General features: G+C 40.0%; 1 protein-coding gene across 3 annotated transcripts in view; it reads left to right on the top strand.

Annotated features, from left to right (window-relative positions):
* The window catches only part of SLC25A13 (solute carrier family 25 member 13), a 206,487-nt gene that overhangs the window by 115,504 nt on the left and 66,758 nt on the right, over positions 1-24,225 (top strand). For all 3 annotated transcript variants that reach the window (XM_057731069.1, XM_057731068.1, XM_057731070.1), the window contains 4 exons: positions 17,215-17,361; positions 19,743-19,881; positions 20,635-20,728; positions 20,937-21,021. In XM_057731069.1, coding sequence (XP_057587052.1) covers positions 17,215-17,361; positions 19,743-19,881; positions 20,635-20,728; positions 20,937-21,021 — 465 coding nt within the window. The remainder of the gene's footprint in view (positions 1-17,214; positions 17,362-19,742; positions 19,882-20,634; positions 20,729-20,936; positions 21,022-24,225) is intronic.

Raw genomic sequence — 24,225 nt, 5'->3', positions numbered from 1 at the left:
GAGCTCTCATTTTATGATTACTAGTTGAAAAGTTGATTTTAATATACTGAAAACAGTATATTTACAAAACAGTTCAGAGAAATTTTCCTACTCTGTACCTGATGGAACTCCTGTTCATAAATGATATTAACATAGAATTTTCTACCCTGTTTGGAAGTATTTCTTGTGATTATTACTCACATGGGGGAAACCACCCAATTCAGCAAATGTTTGCTGAGAATGCAGGATATGTTGAGACGCCTTGTGCAAAATGCTCAGAGGTGTAGAGGTAACAGCTTTTTTTTTTTAAAGCTCGTTATTGGAATATACTTGCTTTACACTCTTGTACCAGCTTTTGAGGTACACCAAACTGAATCAGCTGTATTTATACATTTATCCCAATATCCCCTCCCTCCCGTGACTCCCTCCCACTCTCCCTGTCCTGGCCCTCTAAGGCATCACCCATCCTTGAGTTGATCTCCCTGTGTTATACAGCAGCTTCCCACTAGCTATCTATTTTACAGTTGGTAGTGTATATGTGTCTATGCTACTCTCTCACTTCGTTCCAGCTTCCTCTTCGTTCCCCACCCCCCCAACTCTGTCCTCCAGTCCATTCTGTGCATCTGCATCCTTATTCTTGCCGTCACTGGGTTCATCAGTACTATTTTTTTTTTAGATTCCATATATATGAGTTAGCATACAATATTTGTTGTTCTCTTTCTGGCTTACTTCACTCTGTATGACAGACTCTAGGTCTATCCACCTCATTACATATACCTCCATTTCATTCCTTTTTATGGGTGAGTAATATTCCATTGTATATATGTGCCACATCTTCTTTATCGATTCATCTGTTGGTGGGCATTTAGGTTGCTTCCATGTCCTGGCTGTTGTAAATAGTGTTGCAATGAACATTATGGGACATGTTTCTTTTTGGATTATGGTTTTCTCTGGGTATATGCCCAGTAGTGGGATTACTGGATCATATGGCAGTTCTATTTTTAGTTTTTTAAGGAACCTCCAAACTGTTTTCCATAGTGGCTGTATCAACTTACATTCCCACCTACAGTGCAGGAGGGTTCCCTTTTCTCCACACCCTCTCCAGCATTTATTGTTTCTAGATTTTTTGATGATGGCCATTCTGACCAGTGTGAGGTGATACCTCATGTGGCTTTGACTTGCATTTCTCTGATGATTAGTGATGTTGAGCATCTTTTCATGTGTGTGTTGGCCATCTGTATGTCTTCTTCGGAGAAATGTCTATTTAGATCTTCTGCCCATTTGTGGATTGGGTTATTTGCTTTTTTGGTATTAAACTGCATGAGCTGCTTGTATATTTTGGAGATTAATCCTTTGTCTGTTGCTTCATTGGCAAGTATTTTCTTCCATTCTGGGGGTTGTCTTCTTGTCTTGTTTATGGTTTCTTTTGCTGTGCAAAATCTTTTAAGTTTCTGTAGGTCCCATTTGTTTATTGATTTTATTTCCATGATTCTAGGAGGTGGGTCACAAAGGATCTTGCTTTGATGTATGTCATAGAGTGTTCTGCCTATGATTTCCTCTAGGAGTTTTATAGTATCTGGCCTTACATTTAGGTCTTTAATTCATTTGGAGTTTATTTTTGTGTATGGTGTTAGGAAGTGTTCTAATTTCATTCTTTTACATGTTGCAGTCCAATTTTCCCAGCACCACTTATTGAAGAGGCTGTCTTTTTTCCATTGTATATTCTTGCCTCCTTTGTCAAAGATAAGGTGCCTATGTGTGCTTGGGTTTACCTCTGAGTTCTCTATTCTGTTCCATTGATCTTACTTTCTGTTTTTTTGCCAATACCATACTATCTTGATCACTGTGGCCTTATAGTATACTTTGCAGTCAGGAAGCCTAATTCCACCAACTCCATCTTTCCTTCTCAAGATTGCTTTGGCTATTCGGGGTCTTTTGCATTTCCATACAAATCATAAGATTTCTGTTCTAGTTCTGTGAAAAATGCCATTGGTAATTTGATAGGAATTGCATTGAATCTGTAAATTGCTTTGGGTAGGATAGTCATGTTCACAGTGTTGATCCTTCCAATCCAGGAACATGGTATGTCTCTCCATCTGTTCATGTCGTCTTTGATTTCTTTCATCAATGTCTTACAGTTTTCTGCATATAGGTCTTTTGCCTCCTTAGGCAGGTTTATTCCTTGGTATTTTATTCTTTTTGTTGCAGTGGTAAATGGGAGAATTTCCTTAATTTCTCCATCTGCTCTTTGTTGTTATAGTGTATAGGAATGCAGGAGATTTCTGTGCATTAATTTTGTATCCTGCTACTTTGCTAAATTCATTGATTAGTGCTAGCAGTTTTCTGGTAGTCTTTAGGGTTTTCTATGTATACTATCATGTCATCTGCAAAGAGTGACATTTTTACTTCTTCTTTTCCAATTTGGATTCCTTTTCTTTCATTTTCTTCTCTGATTGCTGTGGCTACAACTTCCCAAACTATGTTGAATAATAGTGGTGAGAGTGGATGCCCTTGTCTTGTTCCTGTTCTTAGAGGGAATGCTTACAGTTTTTCATCATTGAGAACCATGTTAGCTTTTGGTTTCTCATATATGGCTTTTATTATGTTGAGGTAATTTCCTCCTATGCCCATTTTCTGGAGAGTTTTTATCGTAAATGGATGTTGAATTTTGTCAAAAGCTTTTTCTGCATCTGTTGAGTTTATCATATGGTTACTATCCTTCAATTTGTTGATATGATGTATCACATTGATGGATTTGTGTATATTGAAGAATCCTTGCATCCCAGGGATAAACCCCACTTGATCATGGTGTATGATCTTTTTACTGTGCTGTTGGATTCTGTTAGCTAGTATTTTGTTGAGGATTTTTGCATCTATATTCATCAGTGATGTTGGCCTGTAATGTTCTTTTTTTGTGACGTCTTTTCCTGGTTTTGGTATCAGGGTGATGGTGGCTTCGTAGAATGAGTTTGGGAGTGTTCCTCCTTCTGCTATATTTTGGAAGAGTTGGAGAAGGATAGGTGTTAGCTCTTCTCGAAATGTTTGATAGAATTCACCTGTGAAGCCATCTGGCCCTGGGCTTTTGTTTGTTGGGAGATTTTTAATCACAGTCTCAATTTCCATACTTGTGATTGATCTGTTCATATGTTCTGTTTCTACCTGGTTCAGTCTTGGAAGATTGTATTTTTCTAAGAATGTATCCATTTCTTCCAGGTTATCCACTTTATTGGCATCTAGTTGCTTGTAGTAGTCTCTCATGATCTTTTGTATTTCTGAAGTGTCAGTTGTTACTTCTTTTTCATTTCTAATTCTGTTGATTTGCATCCTCTCCCTTTTTTTCCTGATGAGTCTGGCTAATGGTGTATCAATTTTGTTTATCTTCTGGAAGAACCAGCTTTTAGTTTCATTGATCTTTGCTATTGCTTCCTTCCTTTCTTTTTCATTTATTTCTGATCTGATCTATATGATTTCTTTCCTTCTGCTCACTTTAGGGTTTTTTGGTTCTTCTTTCTCTAATTGTTTTAGGTGTAAGGTTAGGTTGTTTATTTGATATTTTTCTTGTTTCTTGAGGTAGGACTGTATTGCTGTGAATTTCCCTCTTAGAACTGCTTTTGCAGTGTCCCATAAATTTTGGGTTGTTGTGTTTTCATTGTCATTTGTTTCTAGATTTTTTTTATTTCCTCTGATTTCTTTAGTGATTTCTTGGTTGTTTAGTAGCATATTGTTTAGCCTCCATGTGTTTGTATTTTTTACACTTTTTTTTCCTGTAATTGATATCTGGTGTTGTGGTCTGAGAAGATGCTTGATATGATTTCAGTTTTCTTGAATATAGCGAGGCCTGATTTGTGACCCAAGATGTGATTTATCCTGGAGAATGATCTGTGTGCACTTGGAAAGAAGGTGTATTCTGTCGTTTTTTGGATGAAATGCTCCATAAGTATCAATTAAGTTGAGATGGTCTAATGTGTCATTTAAAGCTTGTGTGTCCTTATTTATTTTCTGTTTGGATGATCTGTCCATTGGTGTAAGTGGGGTGTTCACATCTCCCACTATTATTGTGTTCCTGTCGATGTCCCCTTTTATGGCTGTTAGCATTTGCCTTATGTATTGAGGTGCTCCTATGTTGGGTACATAGATATTTACAATTGTTCTATGTTCTTCTTGGGTTGATCCCTTGATCATTATGTAGTGTCCTTCCTTGTCTCTTGTAATACTCTTTACTTTAAAGTCAAATTTGTCTGTCATGAGTATTGCTACTGCAGCTTTCTTTTGACTTCCATTTGCATGGAATACCTTTTTTCCATCCCTTTACTTTCATTCTATATGTGTCCCTTGGTCTGAGATAGGTTTCTTATAGGCAGCATATAGAAGGGTCTTGTTTTTGTATCCATTCAACCAGTCTGTGTCTTTTGGTTGGAGCATTTAATCCATTTACATTTAAGGTGATAATTGACATGTATGTTCCTATTACTATTTTCTGTTGTTTTGAGTTGTTTTTGTAGGTGTTTTCCTTCTCTTGTGTTTCCTACTTAGAAAAATTCCATTAGCAATTGTTGTAAGGCTGGTTTGGTGGTGCTGAATTCTCTTAACTTTTGCTTGTCTGTAAAGCTTTTGATTTCTCCGTTGAATGTGAATGAGATTCTTGCTGGGTAGAGTATTCTGGGCTGTAGGTTTTTTTCTCTCAGGACTTTCAGTATATCCTGCCACTCCCTTCTGGCCTGCAGTGTTTCTGCAGAAAGAGCAGCTGTTATCCTTATGGGTTTTCCCTTATATGTTATTTGTTGCTTTTCTCTTGCTGCTTTTAATATTTTTTCTTTGTGTTTAATTTTTGTTAGTTTGATTAGTATGTGCCTCATTGTGTTTCTCCTTGGGTTTATTCTGTATGGGACTCTCTGCGCTTCTTGAACTTGATTAATTATTTCCTTTCCCATGTTGGGGAAGTTTTCCACTATAACCTATTCAAATATTTTCTCAGACCCTTTCTTTTTTTCTTCTTCTGGTATGCCTATGATTCGAATGTTAGTGTGCTTAATGTTGTCACCAAGGTCTCTGAGACTGTCTTCCATTCTTTTTATTCTTTTATTTCTTTCCTGCTCTGTGGCAGTTATTTCCCCCATTCTACCTTCCAACTCACTTATTCGTTCTTCTGCCTCAGTCATTCTGCTGTTTATAGCATCTAGAGTATTTGTAATTTCTGTTATTTTGTTGTCCATTGCTGTTTGTTTGCTCTTTAGTTCTTGAGTCCTTATTAACTGTTTCTTGTATTTTCTCTATTTTGTTATCAAGATTTTGGATCATCATTACTATCATTACTCTAAATTATTTTTCAGGCAATTTTCCTATTTCCTCTTCATTTATTTGGTTTTGTGGGTTTTTTTCCTGCTCCTTTGCCTGCATGGTATTTCTTTGTTTTCTCATTTTGTCTAATTTATAGTATTTGCTGTTGCTGTCTCCTTTCCCTATGTTGCCCAGTATTAATTCCTCTTGTTTCTCCCCTCTGCCCCCTGTGGTGGGGTTTGTCCAGTGTCTTGAGTAGGCTTCCCAGTGGGGGGATCTGGTGCCTGCTTTCCGGTGTGTGGCTCTGTGTCTTTTCTCTCTGATGAGCACGGCCGTGTCAGGTGGTGTGTTTTAGGGTATCTGTGAGGTTAATACGGCTTTAGGTAGTCTGTGTGCTGATGGGTGGGTTTGTGTTCCTGTCCTGTTTGTAGTTTGGTGTGAGGTGTCCAGCACTGGCAGTTGCAGACAATCGGATGAAGCCGGGTCTTAGACTCTGATACAGAGCTCTGTGAGAGTTCTCTGCAGTTAATCTTCCCTGTGTGTGAGGACTCCCTATTAGTCTAGCATCCTGGATTCAGTGCTCCCTCCCCAGAGCCTCCTACTTGACTTCTGATGGAGTAGTCCAGACTTCAGAGGTTGCTTGTCCTGGCAATAAAGGGATTTAAAGAAGACTGTCCAAGCCCCAGACTAATGGCAGAGCGTTGAGTCAAGCAAATACCAGTTATGTTGGGATCTTTGCAGTGCTTTCTGGTGTCCGAGGTTGTCTGCTGGTATTCAGCTGGTTCTCTGTGGGAATTATTGCGTCTTTTGATGTATTCCTGGTGCATCTGTGGAGAGGGATGCATTCCACGTTCTACTTCGCCGCCATCTTTTTTATCCCGAGGTAACAACTTTTGAGACACTTAATGTGCAAGCCTGGGGAGGGGGGTGTCCTATGTGTATCTTACCTGACAGCTCAAAAGGCACAAATGCAAACAGGTATAAAACGTATATCCTATGAGGGTGCTCTTTTGTAACAAAAATCCTTAAGGGTTTGTAGCATAAACCCTTATGGCAGGTGTAAACCCCGAAACCGACATTCAAAGTATGGTTAGAGCAGCCGTGCAAAACACAGAATTAAAGGGCCAGATAGTAGCATAAGGTCTAGTTAATGACCCCATTTTACAGATAAGGAGACTGAGGCCTTTCACTTTAGAGTCTCTTAGCAATATCTTATTTGTGATTTTGATTTGCATTTCTCTAATGACTAATGATGTTGAGCATCCTTTCACATGTTTATTGCCACTTGTATATCTTCTTTGGAGATCTGTCTATTCAAATCCATTACCCTTTTCTTATTGGGTGGGAGTTGCAGGCAACTATGAGCACAGAGTGAAATAAAGGCCTCTTTAGCTTCTCTGCCAAATTATTCTGTAGCATTGGTACTAAGAGTCACTGTCAGAAAAAGAAGTAATAATAGTAACAATCTTTATAATTTACAAAGTGCTTTCAAATATTCTGTTTCTGATAACAGCATCCCCCTGTACCCTGAGAGGTAATTATCATTGTCCCCTATTACATGCAAAAGAATAAACAGACTTTAGGGTAAAATTTTGCATTTACAGGTAATTTTATGGGGAAATGCTTATGGCTTTCATTAGGTTCCCAAAGGAGTACCCCCAAAAGAGTACAGACCCACTGTTATGGAGTTTAACTTTTTCCATAAGATCACAGACATGTAAGCGATTAAAAATATGATGCCATCACCACTATACTCCACTCTGCTGTCTCCAGGGCGATGGCTATGAAGTTAGTTTCTGTTCCTGGAAGGGCTGTGTTTCTGTATGGGGATGTACAGTCATGCATTGCTGGACATTTAGCATTCCTGATCCCTGCCCATTAATTGCCAGATATGATGATAAAAAAAGCCGTAGTAGGGGTGCCTGTTACTGTTGTTTCCAGTTACTTTTTGATAATGTTTTATAATCATGGGTATATATTTCACATATACTTATTACAATTTAAGAATAATCTGCACGTTAGGGGAAACACAGATTATAATCGCCCACTCTGGCCAGGCAGACAGTAACAATTTGCATGAGTTATTTTACAACACGGAACTAACATGCCACCACCAAGCAGAAGAATATGGGAAAGGTCAAAAGGAAACGCCAGTCCACATGTGCTACCCACCTCCCAGAATTCTCCTTGCTGGAGTCCATCTTGGCTGAAAGATGCATGAGCCACCAGAAAGCACTCTAAGTCAGAATGATTGGCCAGAGATAATGCAGAAACCCACCCCATCACCATAAAACCCGAGACTGTGAGCCACATGACAGAGCGGTCCTTGTGGGTTCCCTTACCCTCCTGCTCTCCGCCCGGCCACCCCTTCCCAATAAAGTCTCTTGCTTTGTCAGCACGTGTGTCTCCTCAGACAATTCATTTCCAAGTGTTAGACAAGAGCCCCTTCTCAGGCCCTGGAAGGGGTCTCCCTTCCTGCAGGGTACACATAGGAGTTTCTAGCAGCTCCAGTCTCAGGATAGAAACGTCTTGGATTGCTACCAAGTGCAATATATGTGTTAACTAGAAAACCTCTCTTATAGCACTTTCCAGCTTAGAAAGTTCTTTGGCTTGTGTTGATCTTCACAGCCACCTTAGATGTTAAGCAGTTGCTGTTGTTTCTGTATGAAAGGTGAGCACATAGGAGCTTGGAAGAGTTTTCTGGGTTTGTTCAAAATGAGACAGGTAGCACGGAAGTTGGTTTAATTTTCCTAAATCCCTAGCAGCATTTTTCAAATTTTGTGTAAAATTTTCCTGAAGTGATTATTTTAAAAGGCTGCACCCTGGGCCTCTGTCCCCACCAAGGGTCTGACTCTGTCAGTCTGGATGGGGCCTAAGAAGTTGCCTTTCAAACAAGCATCCTGAATTGTGATGTTCCAGGTGGTCCGAGGACCACCCGTTGAGAACATTAGTTTAGACAACAAAACCCTGACTGTTTGAAGGCACAGAATCTGGTGATCAGGTCTTCGCTGTAAGGTTGATGGGGAGCTTGGAGAGGCAAACATGATCAGATTGATGTTTCAGAAGGATTGCTGTGGCTATTGTGTAGAAAATCAAATGGAGAGGGATCTGACTGGTAAAGAGAGGCCAGCTGGCCACTTTCCAATCCAAGAGAGACTAGGTTGGTAATGGTGATGAGCTGAAGAAAATGGGTTCAAGAAAAGTTAAAGGGATGGGCCTGACCAGGCTTGGCGATTTGCTAGGATGGGGACAGTTAAGGATATGCAGAACTCATGGTTCACTCTTGTATTTTAGGCTTGGGCAAGTGGGCGGATGGTGGTGATTTACCGAGATTGGGAACACAGTGGGGAAGGGATGGAGGACGTATTGATGAAGGGCTGGGAGGAGTGCTTTGCATGTAGTCACCATTGGCATGTGTGGCTCAGTTGATGTAATCACCTCATCACCTCAGTTCCTTGGTCTTCCAGTGTGGCTCTGGAAGTCGGCAGCTCCCTGGTGCTGGTGGTCACCACATGTCCCTCTGGAGGCCAGAGAGTCACTGCTCCTAGTCAGCTGTTTGTTTGTTTTTAAATAAATTTTTTTTTTTAATGGCTGCTTTGGGTCTTCATTACTGCACACAGGCTTTCTCTAGTTGTGCCAAGTGGGGCCTACTCTTCATTGTGGTGCACAGGCTCCTCATGTGGTGGCTTTTATTGTTGCGGAGCATGGGGTCTAGGTGCATGGGCTTCAGTAGTTGCGGTACATGGGCTCAATAGTTGTGGCTCATGGGCTCTAGAGTGCAGGCTCAATAGTTGTTGCACACAGGCTTAGTTGCTCCGCAGCATGTGGGATCTTCCTGGAGCAGGGATTGAACCCGTGTGCCTTGCATTAGCAGGTGGATTCTTAACCACTGCGCCACCTAGGAAGTCCCTAGTCAGCTGTTTTTAATCATAGGTTTGCGACTATGTATGTAGAAGTATCCTGGTTTAAGGTAAAACTTTCAACACAAAAGCCTATGTTGTTAAAAAAGAACTTGTTCCCCCTGCCACCCCAACATTGCCACCAAACAAAAGAAGACATAACCTTCAACCATGGGAACATCAAATTCTCGGGCTTTGCAATTGAAAGAGCATTTCAGATGTTAGCAGAAAGCAGTCCTTTGTAGTAGAACTTGCTGAAGCCACAGTTGGTTAAACTGGTCAGTGGACCACTAAAAAAGTCCTTGCTTAGGATCGAGTAGCCCAAGCCATTTGTGCCTCCCCTGGTCCCACAACTTACCGTCTGTATTAATTAAAATATCTAGACCATGGATCTTTAGTAGCCAGAGACCATGATTATATTTGCATTTTTAACATGTGCGTGCTTTTTATGTTGATTTTAAGTTGGACCAGATGGGGTCTGCGATACAGCTTTGGTACTGCTTCGTAAATACAGCACAACTTGATGTTCCAAAATGAAATAATAAGTAAAAGTAGCTAATGTTGTCTTGCCCTCAGCTTTTCCAAGAGATGAGATTGTGTTTTGTGTCCAAATGGAAACCACTGCTAGTCTGGCGATGGTGTAGGAATAGCCTGGTCACTTGGAGAATTAGATGCAGGACTCATTTTGTTCACCCTGCACTTTCTGCTCTCTGGGCAAAGGAAATCAGAATTCATTGTGCTGTTGTGTCCATGGTGTTAGTCAGCTTGCTGTTTTGTTGAGTAGCCTGTTGTGCAGGCTTTTACAGTAACATCCTGGTAAAAATGAACACACCATACAGCTGTTACCCACTGTGAAGTTTAAGGTTGAATCAGAAGAGCGAAGAAATTGAGATAGAAAAGCTCTCTACTTGGTTGCCGCCAAGGTGTTGCTGTGTATGCAGCGCCACATGCAACCCTGCTTCTAAAGACCCTTTTAATTAGAGGCCCCACCCGGTGAATTGGGGATGAAATTTCACCCAGAACTCTGGAAGTCTGCATGGGCCGAGGGTGGGGAGCACAGAAAAAGGTTGAGAATGGAAACTACTTATCTTTCTACCTGTTCCATTGCCACGTTCCGTTTTTTACTCAATTTAAAAATATGTGGATCTTTATTTTAACTAGAAGTTTTTTCCTCCAAATTAGCATAGGATTATGAAAATGATACTTATATTAAATAGTAGAGGTCCTGATACTTGAAGTAATATAGAATTTATTTGAAATAGGGCTAAATAAGATACCATATTTTTTAAGCAAACCTTTATACATTTTTAAACATCATTTTCATAAATAATTACCTGCATTTTCCCTAGAATTCTTCTACCACCATCCCTAAAAAGGAATTCTTTTGAATTATATCCTTGGTGATAACCTGTTTTTATTAAAGTTTTAGATATATATTTTTAAATTTCAAAACTGTACAAAACAAAAATGTGAAGTAGCCAGGGGTCTTTTTTGATGTTCTTGGCTTTATAATATAAATCATCTGGATCTGCTGCTTGTTTTGTGGGTTTATTGGTTTTATTTTTGTTTTTGTGTTTTTTGTTTTTTGTTTTTTTTCCTGATAAATTGTTCTCAGGCTGAAGCACAAACTTGCGTGTCTGAATAGAGGTGGAGAGAATTTTTGTATTCAAAATATACCCAGTTGAAAATTGGAGATTATTAAGGAAATGACAGGCTGGGAACTATTAGAAGCATGAATGTTAAACCAAAAGTGGTGTAACCCCTATATATGTGTATTTCTGTACAGCTAGCAATTTTGAAGAGTTTTGTTTTTTTTTTTTTTCCTCTTACGGCATTCTGAATGGTGTGTTGAAGTAGTTGGAAACTGCTACAGTAGAAGTCTAGTCCATGCACCAGAATAGAGGGAATAGAAAACAATTCACTGGCAAATGTAAAGAGAGACTGGGCCTCCTTTCACGTGCTGAAGCAGGACTGCCGTAGAGGTAGCCATCCAGCCCCTCGCGCTGGGGCCTTCTGGCCTTGGGTGAAGGAGGGCTCTTTCTCTTTACAGTCCTTCCTGGCTCCCTCGACAGCATTTAGGAAGCACCCTGTGGCCTGCTCCTGATAAGAGCTCTCAGCAGAGCCAAGCCTTCATCCCGGCTCTCTGGGTTTTCCACAGGGTCTCAGGCCATTGACTTTATTGTCTGTACTCACTTTTTAAGTATTGGTTCCAATTTTGTCATCTGCCTGCTCTTTCTATGTACTGTAGGATGATCTCATCCATTTTTACAACTTTTATTTTTTTTTCTTCTGGTTTTTGGTAGGCCTTCCCCTAAAAGGAATGGGCGGTCCACGTAGGATAAGAATATAGCTCTGGAGCCAGACCACCCGGCTGCATATCCAGTTTCCTCCTTACCGTCATGTGACCCTCAGCTGCTCTTTACCTAATTTTTCCATCTACAAAATGGAGGTGATGGGCAGCCCCACCTTATAAGGTTATTGAGAGATGAAGCAGGAAAATACAACTGTCCCTGGAGCATAGCCTGCACTTCACAGCAGTAAATGTTAACCTTTTGGGGTTCCCCCCCAAATCCTGTTGTCTGCATTTTTCAGATTTATATTTCAACCTGTACCTCCATTTTATGTATAAATCACCACCAAAGCTTTTCTTAAAATCTCTTTTGCCGTTATCTATCCAGATCACTGATGATCCTCTTAGTTATGGTTTTACCCAAGGCAGCATAAATTAGTGGGTAAAATTCTCAGTTTTGGAATCCCACAGTACTTTCGTAGAGATCTCAGTTCTGCCACCTCCTAGCTGTGTGACTTGGACTGGTTTCTTAACCTCCCTAAGCTTCAGGTGCCTCTGGAAGATGAAGATATTATTGCTTCACAGGATTATTGTGAGGCTTGAATGAAGTACTGTCTTTCAGGTTCTTGGCAGGCCCCCTGGCGCCTAGGAAGAGTTAAGGCACTCAGCTGTGACCGTTACCCTCCACCCTAACTGGTCCTCCGCTCTCTGCTCCTGTTGCTAGTTCCGACTGAGCAGAACTGCTGTCCCTTACTAGGTGATTTTTTGAAAGACTCCAAAGAACTTTATTGGAAGGGACTTTAGAGGTTTTTAAACCGTTCACCTTGACCACAGTTAAAGCTACTCTTTGTTAAGCGCACATGATGTCTAATTTTTCCCACCTTGTAAGGTGAGATGTGGCTGGGGCTCTAAGGTTCAAACACACTTCCCTAAGCCCTCCCAGCTGGGAGCATCGTTACGGATACTTGAGCTCTGCCCATTCTGATCCCAAACTTCAGACTTTTGTCATCATAACATATTGCTTCCACAACCCTCTGTATCAAATAAATGAAATAAAATAAATTCCTCGATGTGTGCTTCTCAGCCGGTAGTTGAATAGATATTTCAGTGACTGGGAACCCGCTACTTTGCAAGAAAGCCCTTTTCATTGCTCAGTGGTCATACAGGTTAAATACGTCTGTGTTTTTTTTGCTAAAACCTGATCCCTCTGTTTTCTCTCTATTGATTTTTTCTTTTTTAAGAAATACAGAGAACCAATCTAACTTCTTTTTTACCTGATAGTCCTTTAAACCTTTAAATATTTGAATGCAACTATTGCTTCTCCCATTGTTCTCCCCTCCCTCGCACATAGGACGAATGTACCCATTCTGGGCCCTTTGATTTTGGAAATGAACAGTAGCTACCCATGCTCGTACCAAAAGCTCTCCTCCCCAGCTTTACCCCTCTGGATTCAGATCCAGGAGGCTTTGCAGTCTTGGTAACCCTGAATAGGGTTAGGTTTTCCTTAAACATCTGTAGAGGTGCCAGTGGAGAGCTCTGATGTCAGGAGACTCTGCCATGAGTAGCGAGCCTGGCTATTTGTTTCAGAGGTCCTTGATTCCTGAATTAAGCGTTTCTAGTGTACCTGTGTGTTAGCTCCCTCAGGCCTCGGTATTGGTCTTTCTCCTCCTCTGTCTCTTGGGGTTGCGAGCAGGGCTGGGAGAAGGCCTTTTAGGTTTGGCTTCTGCTCTCCATGGTCTCTGCTACTGTTAGGAGGGCAATCCTGGTGCTCCAGAGTGCATCAGAGAATTTTGCCTTAATGAAAACGTTTTGGGAATTTTATTGTTTTCTTGTGAAAATAGGCAACAGGAAAATCTAGAGAATACTTTAAAAAAAAAAAAAAAAAACCTTTATAGTACTTTAAAAGCAAACTGAATGTTTGTCTTTTCATAGCTGTGAAGACTCCTAAGTGTCAAGTAATTTGTAATCGTATTCCTGACGGCAGCATTATCCAGGCTCCCCGTGCAGGATAGTGAGGTATTAGGAGCAAGGTCAGGGCAGTGGGATGGCCTGGGTTTGAATTCCAGTTTTGCTGCTTCCTGTCAGTGAGACGTTCATTTCCTCAACTGCTGCAGTGGGGTTGATAATAGTTCCTACCTCATAGGGCTGCAGTGAGCATTCAATGAGTTTCTTACTACAAAGTACTTTAGAACACTGTCTGGCAGGTAATATGTGCTCACAAAATGCTGTTATTGTGGCTGTTTTATCGTTTGAGGTAATAGTTTTCATTTCCTCACACAGGAGAAACAGTCATGACATAAACAGATGTTCTTTAGCAGGCAACCCCCATCTTCAATAAGCTACTTTTAAGTTTGGGGAAACACATAACTAAACATTTTTACTATATCCTACTATTAGAGAACTACGTGGATCTATCTTGCTTTTCATGGAATTTGTAGTGTCCCCAGTCTTTAAGAACTGTTGAAAGTGTATTCTCAAGTTGTTCCTTGTTCGGGTTAAAAGTGCTTTCTTGTTCCATGATTGTGGGATCCTCGCTACTAAATGTTTAATCGTGCACAAAAATGCATAGTGATGCCATCTGTCCTCATTACAGATGTACCCCCATCCTGCAGTGGGAGCCTCAGCCCCGACTTGGGTGTCCGTTTCCCAGTTAGACATTCCGGACGGATTGGTCTTAGCGTTCTGGCTTCCAGCTCTCTGCGGAGATGAAGTGGCCAGGGAAACTGATGCTGTTTTTGATACAATGATCTGAGGATCCCTAGACTATTTTAGTTATAAACTAGGGGAAGTGGCAAATAACTGAACACACTTTCTGGTGTTGTTGAGAGTAATCTTGGCTTACGATAGCTGTAGCAGTGGGTCTGGCAATTCAAAGAAGACTGTGTTCATTTATTTTCAATTGAATACATACTGTGGTCATTTTTCACTACAGGGTGTTTAACAGTTGGTTTCATCCTTCCTTTTAAATTGGAGACACTTGTACAGATGACCCCTTTCTGTTCAATACATTGTAGTTTGTTCACTCAATTGGTTTTATACAGTACCTGTCACTGACAATCACGTCCATGCTTTATTGAGTGTCTACTATATCTAAAGCCTTCTGCCTACATCATAAGTAGGATGAGCAGGACACCGTTTCTTTTTCCTGGCAAGGTGGGGGAAACACAGGAATGTAAATAACTGATTATAACGTAGGATGGAATAAGGCAGGTCTTATGATTGAGGTTCAAGCAGGAGGCCATATGATCAGATCAGTTATTTTCAGTTAGGAGGGCTGGTTGTATTTACCTAAGTGGTGGCATATCAGCCACCAAGTGGTAGGATTTCAGGAGCTAGAGAAGGAGGCTGTAGTCTACGCCAGGTGGAGGGCAGAGTGTGGACAAAGGCCCGAGGTGTGGAGGGTCTGGCCGGGCTGGATATGGGGTGCCGGAGACCAGGCTGCGAGTAAGTCCTTGGAGGTCTTGAGAGCCTTTCTTTGGAGATGGATCTTTACGACGAGAGGTTGTGACCAAGGGTGATTGAAGCCAGATTTGAGATGCTGAAAGGCAGCTGCTAATATGTGCACGGTGGACACAGAGGTCAGAGAGGAGCTCCAGACTGACAGCTGGGCCCATGGTGGTGATTCAGCCGTGGTCTAAGGAGGGCTTGAACCAGTGGCATCAGGAGGAAAAGGAAAAGATGCATTTGAGTGAAATGTCAAAGGTCCAAGTGACCTAGTTTAGTAACTGGTTTACTCTGGGGGAAAGGAAGCTGGAAGAATTGAAAACGACGGGTTTCTAGGGTAGATGACCAGGAAAACAACATGCTGATAATTAAGCTTTGAACGTAGGAGAGGAACTGGATTTGAGGGTTGGGTGGGGGCTGTATAATAATGGGTTAGCGATGTCGGACTTTTATGGCCTTTATAAGATATCCCCATAGGTGTATTCACTGAGCAGTTAGAAATTCTGGCGCAGCAGATAGGAGTGAGAGACTTGGATCTGGGAGTCAGGCCTTATAAGAAATCTTACAAGAAGACCTAAGGAGGGGAGGTCTTTGCCTAGAAGAGTCTAGTGAGAAGACCGAGGACAGAGGGCTGACAGGTGCCTCCTATTTAAGGAGTGAGTGGAAGAAGCACTAGAAAGATTAGGGTCCCAGACAAGAGTTCCAGCAGGGATAGATAGGTCAGATCAACGCTGGCAGATGCTATGACCGAGAAGAGGCTTTTCAATAGGATAAGAGCTCTAATTCTTATTATTGTTTTGTCTTTAAAAAATGTTTTATCATAGATACCTTCCAACTGCACAAGAGAAAAGCTAAAGGTATAATGACCCACATTGTTCCCACTACCCAGCTTCAATTATTATCAGTATTTTATCAATCTTCTGTCATCTCCCCACCTTTCTGTGGGAGGTGAAGGGAGACAGGATACTTTAAGGCATTTTCAGATTCATGTCATTTCTCCCACACTTTAGTTTGTACTACTCCATGAGGAAAATTGCTTTTTACAAAACTATAAGTGATTATCTCACCAAAGTTAAAAAAAAAGGTTAATTCCTCAGTATCATCTAATAAAACTTTTTAAAATTTAAAGTCTTTGAAAGCCACATCCATGATACCTTTTAATTTCATAGGGATGAGATCTCACTCTAAGAGCCCATTTGGGCGGTGGTCAGAGTGTCATGGGGAAGAGAATATAATACTCTCTGCAGGAGGGATGCTTCTCCTACATGGCACACAATGAGTTTTGATGGGAGGCTGTGTTTTGTTTTGTGTAAACACTTATCCCCTGGGAATAGCAATAGAAATCTAAGATTGGGCTTTCTGTCCTTAGGTCATATGAATTAAAACATATATCCATGCAAGGCAGAAATAGAGGCACAAATGTAGAGAACAAACATATGGACACCAAGTGGGGAATGCGGGGCTGGGTGGGGGGGGGGGGATGAATTGGGAGATTGGGATTGCCATATATACATTACTAATAAGAAAGAAATATCAAATTGTGCACTTTAAATATATGCAGTTTATTGTATGTCAGTTGTATCTCAATAAAAGTTCTTAAAGAAAAAACAAAAAAAAAACACGTATCCAGCGGCACTGCCACAGTTTTGTCACTTCTGACCCACCTACCATCCAGTTCCTAATTCTAGAGCATTGGACCTCAATCGGGACATCTGGCCCTTTCTGGAGACATTTTTGATTGGCGTGGCCTTGGGGGAGAGGTTACCGGCATCTAGTGCAAAGATGGTAGGGATGTACAGGACAGCCCCCATAACAAAGGCTTACCCTACCCTAAATACCAATAGCGTAGAGGAATGGCGTACTCCAGAACAAAACCACCCTTTTCAATCTGGTGTTACATCATGTGTTTGTGAACCAAGTTACCGTGAAGAATCCTTTCTTCTTTGGGGAGAGGTTAATGTCCCTGTAGGTGTTTTTCCTTTGATCATCTATATCACTCACCTAAGCAGCGTTTGGCCAGATCTTTGAGCCTACCAAGATTCATTCTAGTTTTTATTTTCCTTGTGTCTTTGGACTAGAGCAGAACACGGAAGTGATTTACTTTGGGTAAGAAATTTAAGGTGGAATGTACTATCCCAAAGCCTGTTCACCAGGCTGAGCAAAGTTCTCTCTTTGGAAGGAGAAAATAACTTGGGAGTGCTACTGAACAAGGGTGGGGCTTAGTAAGTCAAGATACAATGTATATTTCTTCACCCTGATTTGAAATTGAGCAGTCATTTGAATAACTGAGAAACATAAATTATTTCACTTTCTTTTTATTTGTAGGAAATACAACTGGAGCATGCAAAGCAAGCCTTTGTTCAAAGGGACAATGCCAAGACCGGAAAAGTCACAGCCATTGACTTCCGAGACATCATGGTCACCATCCGCCCTCATGTCTTGACACCTTTTGTAGAAGAATGTCTAGTAGCTGTAAGTTGTTTGTTGTTGTTTCTAATTTTTATTGGAGTATAGTTAATTTACAATGTTGTGTTCATTTCAGGTATACAGCAAAGTAAATCAGTTATACATATCCTTATATCCATTCCTTTTTTTTTAGATCCTTTTCCCATATAGGTCATTCCAGAGTATTGAGTAGCGTTCCCTGTGCTGTACAGTAGGTCCTTATTAGTTATGTACTTTATATATAGTAGTATGTATATGTCAGTTCCAATCTCCCAATTTATCCTTCCCCAAGTTGTAACTTGCCCTAATGAAATTGTTTATTCTGCCTGGCAGTAAGCTCAGTAAATAACAGATTGTAAGAACAAGTCTTACAAATCACATGGAGTTTTTTCTGTTTAAACAATATCATTTTCTTATTTTCTTAATGATATTGCATCCATTACCAAACTTACAGAGAGTGCTTTGCAAGTTTTAGTGGGTAGGTTAATTTGTTACCTGGATGATATGGAATATCTTAAAGAAATGTGTTTTTTTTTTTTAAATATTTATTTATTTGGCTGCATTGGGTCTTAGTTGCGGCACGCGGGCTCTTGGTTATGGCATGCTGGCTTCTCACTCGTTGCAGGGCACAGACTCCAGAGCACACGGGATGGGTAGTTGAGGTGCTCAGGCTCTAGAGTGCGTGGGAGCTTAGTTGCCTCATGGCATGTGGGATCTTAGTTCCGTGACCAGGGACCAAACCCACATCCCCTGCATTTGAAGGCGGATTCTCAACCACTGGACCACCAGGGAAGTCCCTTAAAGAAATATATTAACTGGCTTTTTTAAAAAGGAAAAACAGATATATAATCTCATATTAATTTGCTTTATATTTTAAGGTATATCAAATGCTGATATTTGCTTTTACCTGTTCTCAATGGCAAAGTGTTTTTTAAAAAATAGTGTGCATAGATCTATTTGAGGAGTCAGCAGAATAGAAACTCTAAACCTTGGGTTCACTCATTCATTCAACATGTGTGTTGAGGCGACAGTGACGCATGTGACAGGCAGAGCCCTGCTGTCCTGTGTCGTGGAGTTTCTCTCCTAGTGGATGTCCAGCCACTCTTCTCCCTCATGGACCCTGAGGGTGTCCTGGAACATTCTGTGGCGGTGGTTCCCAAGCCTTGGTCACAGAGCCTAAAAATCATCAGGGATAGTTATAAAAAGTAGAGACGCTGAGGTCTCTTCCCGGCCTACTGATTCACCATCTGCAGGTGGTGAGATCCTAGAATCTAATTTCTGAAGCGTCGTAGGAAATTGTGATGATCTCCCAGATCTGGGACTCTTACGCAGTGGTAACTCTTCTTTTGTTAATCCCAGGGAGAGGACTTTTTGAGTGTTTTTACTGTCATCTGAGTTTCCCACAATGCTTACCATAAGTAAGAATTCAGGGTAGCTTTTCATTTTTCCTTTTCCTTTTTCCTTTTTTTTTTCTTGGTCCCCCTTTTCGGAGTTATGGCATTCTGACAAGGCGTTTTCCACTCTGGCACTGTGTTAATCTAGCTCCTTTTTTTGGCCCCCCTTCCCTACCCTAATCTAAACTCTCCTGTCAGCTATTTCAAACGATTACTAAAGAAGAAGATTTATGTGATTGTTACCATACAAAGAAGTGCTTTCCTAATAAAAATATTTTGCCTTGTTAGGGAAGGATAGAATTTGAAACCCCAAACTGAAGTTCCATTCATAATGAACATGCTGTCTGTTTTCCTTGTCCCCGTGAAGAAATATGGTTTCTTACAAATTCTGATTATCAGAATTCTGACCAGTCGTAACCCCCATCAAAGTGTATGACATCTCATAATTTTACCATAATATGCTTGTTTGCTAGAAATCCTAATATAAAGTCTGTACTTAAATGATTATTTATTACTACTCATAACTAACATGACAAATCATGACATTAATGTTAGATTGACCACTTTTCATAGTATGTTTGTGTTAGTATAATAGTTTTGCATGTATAGATATACACGTGTGCATGTGTGTAATATAGTTTTGCATGTCTACGCTTTTAAGAATTGCTCATTAGATGAAATAAACAAACTTATAAAACATTTTCAATTGAAATTGGAACTCTGTAAATTACTACTGGTCCTGTTATTATAATCCTACACATGTATTTATTTAATTTTCTAGGACTTTTGTGTGGAGAGTACAAGTTCTGGTCATGATTAGTTGCAGTTACTTCTCAAAATCATTTATAGCTTTTTTTAATGTGAAAGAAAAATACTCATGGCCATTTCTTTCTATACATGCTTTCTTGATTACTTCCAAAACTGGCATTTGATATATGTACTTCTGAATCTTCTTCATTCTATAAATCCTTTGTTTATTTTTCTTCTCCCCCCTCTTATTTCAACTAATTTGAGGCTGCTGGAGGTACCACGTCCCATCAAGTTAGTTTCTCCTATTTTAATGGATTTAATTCACTCCTTAACAACATGGAACTCATTAGAAAGATCTACAGCACTCTGGCTGGCAACAGGAAAGATGTAGAGGTGACTAAGGGTGAGTGACAATAAATGTGAATTTTTGCCTGCAAGTATCTTGGTGAATTATTATTGGGGTAAAGAAGGCAACCAGGAGTTTGCTACCGATTTTTCTATCCCACTGACACATATTAACCACATGGTACATGTGTGTTCTCTGTCCTTTGATCGGACAAACAGAGCAATCTTCAGCACATTTTAAATCCAAGACAGTCTTTGAAGGAGGGAACCATGTAAAGTTTCTTGAATGTTTTCAAATCTTACTACAACCTGAGCTAAATTGGTATCCACTTAAGTGGGCTTCAAAAGTACACGAGGGATTCCATAAACTTATACTGCTGACGATGTGTGTTGATTGACAATCTCTGATGAAGATATCAGCATTTTAATGGGATTTTTTAAAAACAGAGAATTCCCTTCAGAATTCCACAGCTTCATTAATGTTATGTCCTGGGACCTGTGCATATGGAGTTTCATATCTCCTTCCTGGTTTTCCCTGACCTGCAATTTGAATGGCTTCCTGTGTCATTTTTTCAAAGCCTTCAGATGATACCAAATTTTTAAAGTCAATATTAGGGAAACTATTCTGCACACTCTTTCCAGATGAATGAAAGAGCTGCAAAAATTCTTACCCTATTTGGATTGACTTGAATTCTACGACTGTTAATAATAAAGTTTGGTGATGTTCGCTCATTCTAGTGCCTTGAGTTAATGCTGCATTTAGTGGCTATTTCTTCTTGAATCTTTCCCTTTTAACTCTTTTTCCATACAGAGGAGTTTGTTCTGGCAGCTCAGAAATTTGGTCAGGTTACACCCATGGAAGTTGACATCTTGTTTCAGTTAGCAGATTTATATGAGCCACGGGGGTAAGTTGCTCTTTTTTTTTTTTTTAATTAGCTTAATAAAGGGAGGTTAGGAGATGGAGTAGGAGGAGGGCAGCAAACCTGGAGAAAAAGAAGCCATATTAAAGATGACTCTGAAATATGGGAAACAAAAGGAACGTTTTAAAATTCCATAATATAAATTTTAATAAATTTGTATTTTGTTGTTGCTTGTGCTTTTTTTCCCCCCTAGACGTATGACCTTAGCCGACATTGAACGGATTGCTCCTCTGGAAGAGGGAACTCTGCCCTTCAACTTGGCTGAGGCCCAGAGGCAGGTGGGTAAAAAGAGCACACTTGCTTCCTGGTATGTCTTTGATAGGGTCCCCCAACCCCTTTTCACTTGCAATTGCCTTTGGTCTCTGACCTACCATTTCTTTGTTTTGCACCAAAAAATCCAGACCATTTCAAAAGGCTGGAAAGAGAAATTACTTAGAGATGTTCTGAGTAACAGATAATTGGTGTTTGCTTTTTCTGTGGAAGATGGAGTGATTTCTTAAATGTATTAGAAGCCTAGCCCTCCTCAAAGAGGCAGAAGATCTTTCCTTCTTCCCTCAGTCTTGCGTTGGGAGAGGTGAGGCCGCAGTCCCGTTTCGGTGTCTCAGTCCCCGCATCGCATCGCAAAATGAAAGCCGGGCTCTGCCCCACAGAGAGGCGCTTCATCAGGGCATCGCCTAACTGCCGTTTTTCTGAATATCAAGATGAGATAATTTTGTTTAGTCTGGAGTCATAGTTTGAAGGCTTTTAGACCTATTTTCTTTGTGAAAGGATTCATAAGTTATGTGGAAACAATTTGAGGAATGCTAAATTTTATTTTATGGTTAACAGAAACCAATCTCTTGAAGTTGTGGGAGTCAGAAACCTAAGACATGAGACCTCCTTACATTTAACTCTTGCTCGGGTTTCTATAGATCAGGATTAGAGAGTAAAAGCCTTCAGAGCATGTGTTGTGCTTACATGGTGTTTGTAAAATAAATCCACTCACAGATGAGCGTCGTTTTAGAAAAATACCTCCTTTAAGGCAAAGCCATCTCCGAATCCTGTGAGACTTAACAGTTTTTGGCTGGGAGCTCCGGGTCTGTACAGAGACGCCAGTTTGACCACAATGGGTTGATGCGGGCTGCATTTTTAGGACAGGCAGGCCTGAAGCCAAGACGCCCTCCTTTCAGCTCTTTCCCACCCGATAGCAGTGGTGGGTTTTGTGTGCAGCGTGTAACTCAGAACGGTGGGTGTGCACTCCGTAAACCCTAACTAGGCACCTCTGGAAAACCAGCTGCCCGATGTTAAAAGAGGAAGCAGATTTCCCCGAGTGCAGGAGCGGGAAGTGTATAATCACGTGCAGAAGTGGGAGCCGCTCCGCTCTCTCCTCCCTTTGATTTTTAAACACTGCTTACCAGATGATTGCCTCTCTGTCTCTGTGCTTCTAGCGCCTGTAGAAATTTGGGGATTAAGGAAAAAGCAGAGAGTTTTTTTCTGGGTTTTTTTTTTGTTTTGTTTTTTTTAAGATTCTTCCTGTCCTCCAGCTGGCAGTGTATCCCACAATTTTTCCTCTATGCCCTCTGCAGCTTTTGAGAGTTACTGGTGATGGGTGCTTGTTGATCCTGGCCATGAAAGGGTTAGATGAGATTGATGAGATTTACAGCAGGAAATGATTGGCTGCTGCTTGGAGGTTCAGAGCAATTCACTAGAGCCTTTCCTGGAATATTCTTTACTATGTGAACCCCAGTGGGCCTGACAACATTGACAGACTTAAGCAATGGAGGTCACCCACCTGGTAGGCTAGGTGCTAATATTTCTCCTCAATGGAGGAGTCTTTCTTGTCTCCTTTCTTGAGCACGCCACATTTCTAGATTCAAAAAAGTTAAATGAAAGTCTGGGATTTCATTTATTTTGTCTTTAGGCGAATTAGTGACAGTGGTAGGTTCCCCTCCCTACCAACCCATTATTTTCAAAGTATTTTCACTCATTGTTTTGATGCCAGAACCTTTCTAAGTATTGCATATTTACATCCATGTAAATAAAACAGTGCCTTTCTAATGGATGCATCTGTCAAAACGAAGTTACTATAGATAATAGATATAGATGGAAATCATCCATCTATATGGGGATAGCGTTGGAGGCACCCCATGGAATTTGCAGAAGAAATGTTTTACTTTCTTAAAAATGCATATTTCTATGTAAAGCTATTTTCAGTTAAATGACTTTGAAGGAGATTCCAAATTATCTCATTGTATTAGAATTGTGTTACATTGACAGCAACTAAAATTCAGTAGGTTGATAGTTGGGGTTGGCAATTATTTTCATTGTTCACCAATCTTAATTATTGTGGCTTTTGAAAAAACAAATTTTGTTGAATGTATTTATTCATTCAACAGGTATTTGTTAAGCACTAGCTATAACAGCTCTGTGTGACATAAAATTACTATTTTATTTATGTAGACAGAGAAATGAAATATTCTGAAATGTTCTGGCACCAAAAACACTGTAAAAATAATAGGTCAAAAGAACAATAATAATACAACTACTAATTGGCCTGAAGTGTGAATTTAGAAAAGATGGACAAAAAAGGGGAGAAAGTATCAAATCAACTGTAATAAAACCACCTACTTTTAGCCACTGTAAACATTCGAATTATCCCTGGGTGATGGGATAGCTAAAATGTTAGTGTTGTTTTTATATGCATATACATACCAAAATATTTTAATAAAAAATAACATGTTCACACACTGTCTTTAACACTCGTTCTAAAAGATTATCATGAAACATTTCAAATATTTTAAAAGGTAAAGAGAATCATCATGAATACCTGTCTACTCACCATATTCTTTCTAGCCTGTTTTTGTTTTATAATACCTTATGAATACTTTTTCTGAACATCCAATATCTTTTACAATGTTGTTTTTTAATGACACACAATTTTGTTTTAAAGCTGTAGCATTGTTTTTAACCAGTCCTCCGTTATTGGACGTTTAGGTATTCTCAAGAGTTTTTGCTCTTAAAACAGTACTGCTTTTTAATATTCTTGTAGCTTGATCCTTGTTTCTATACACTATTGTTTTCTAGCCTAACTTTTTATAAGTAAAACTGCAGAGTCAAAATTCATGCACATTTTAAGGGTTTGGGTGTATACTGCCAAATTTCCCTTCAGTTTATACTTGATTAAATGTCAGGTTTGAAAAGCTCTGTTTTTTATCATCTCTTTCCAGGTTGGGTATTGCCATTAAAAAACAAACAAAAAACTCCAAAACCTACCAATTGGACAAGTTGGTTGATGAAGAATGATGTCTTATTAATGTTTTTAAATTTGTATCTCTTTGATCGCTAATGAAAATTGAACATTTGAAATGGGTTCATATTCATAACATTTTGGGAGGCACATAATGGCTTTTATTATATTCAAACTTGATTTTAAAAATTAACAGGTTTAATTAATAAGAACTTACCAAATCTAATCATACCTTCCTCTTTGACATTTTAGTTGT

This window comes from Hippopotamus amphibius, chromosome 4 (genome assembly GCF_030028045.1).
Source record: "Hippopotamus amphibius kiboko isolate mHipAmp2 chromosome 4, mHipAmp2.hap2, whole genome shotgun sequence".
NCBI lineage: Eukaryota > Metazoa > Chordata > Mammalia > Artiodactyla > Hippopotamidae > Hippopotamus > Hippopotamus amphibius.
This window is presented reverse-complemented; position numbering and strand designations above follow the sequence as displayed.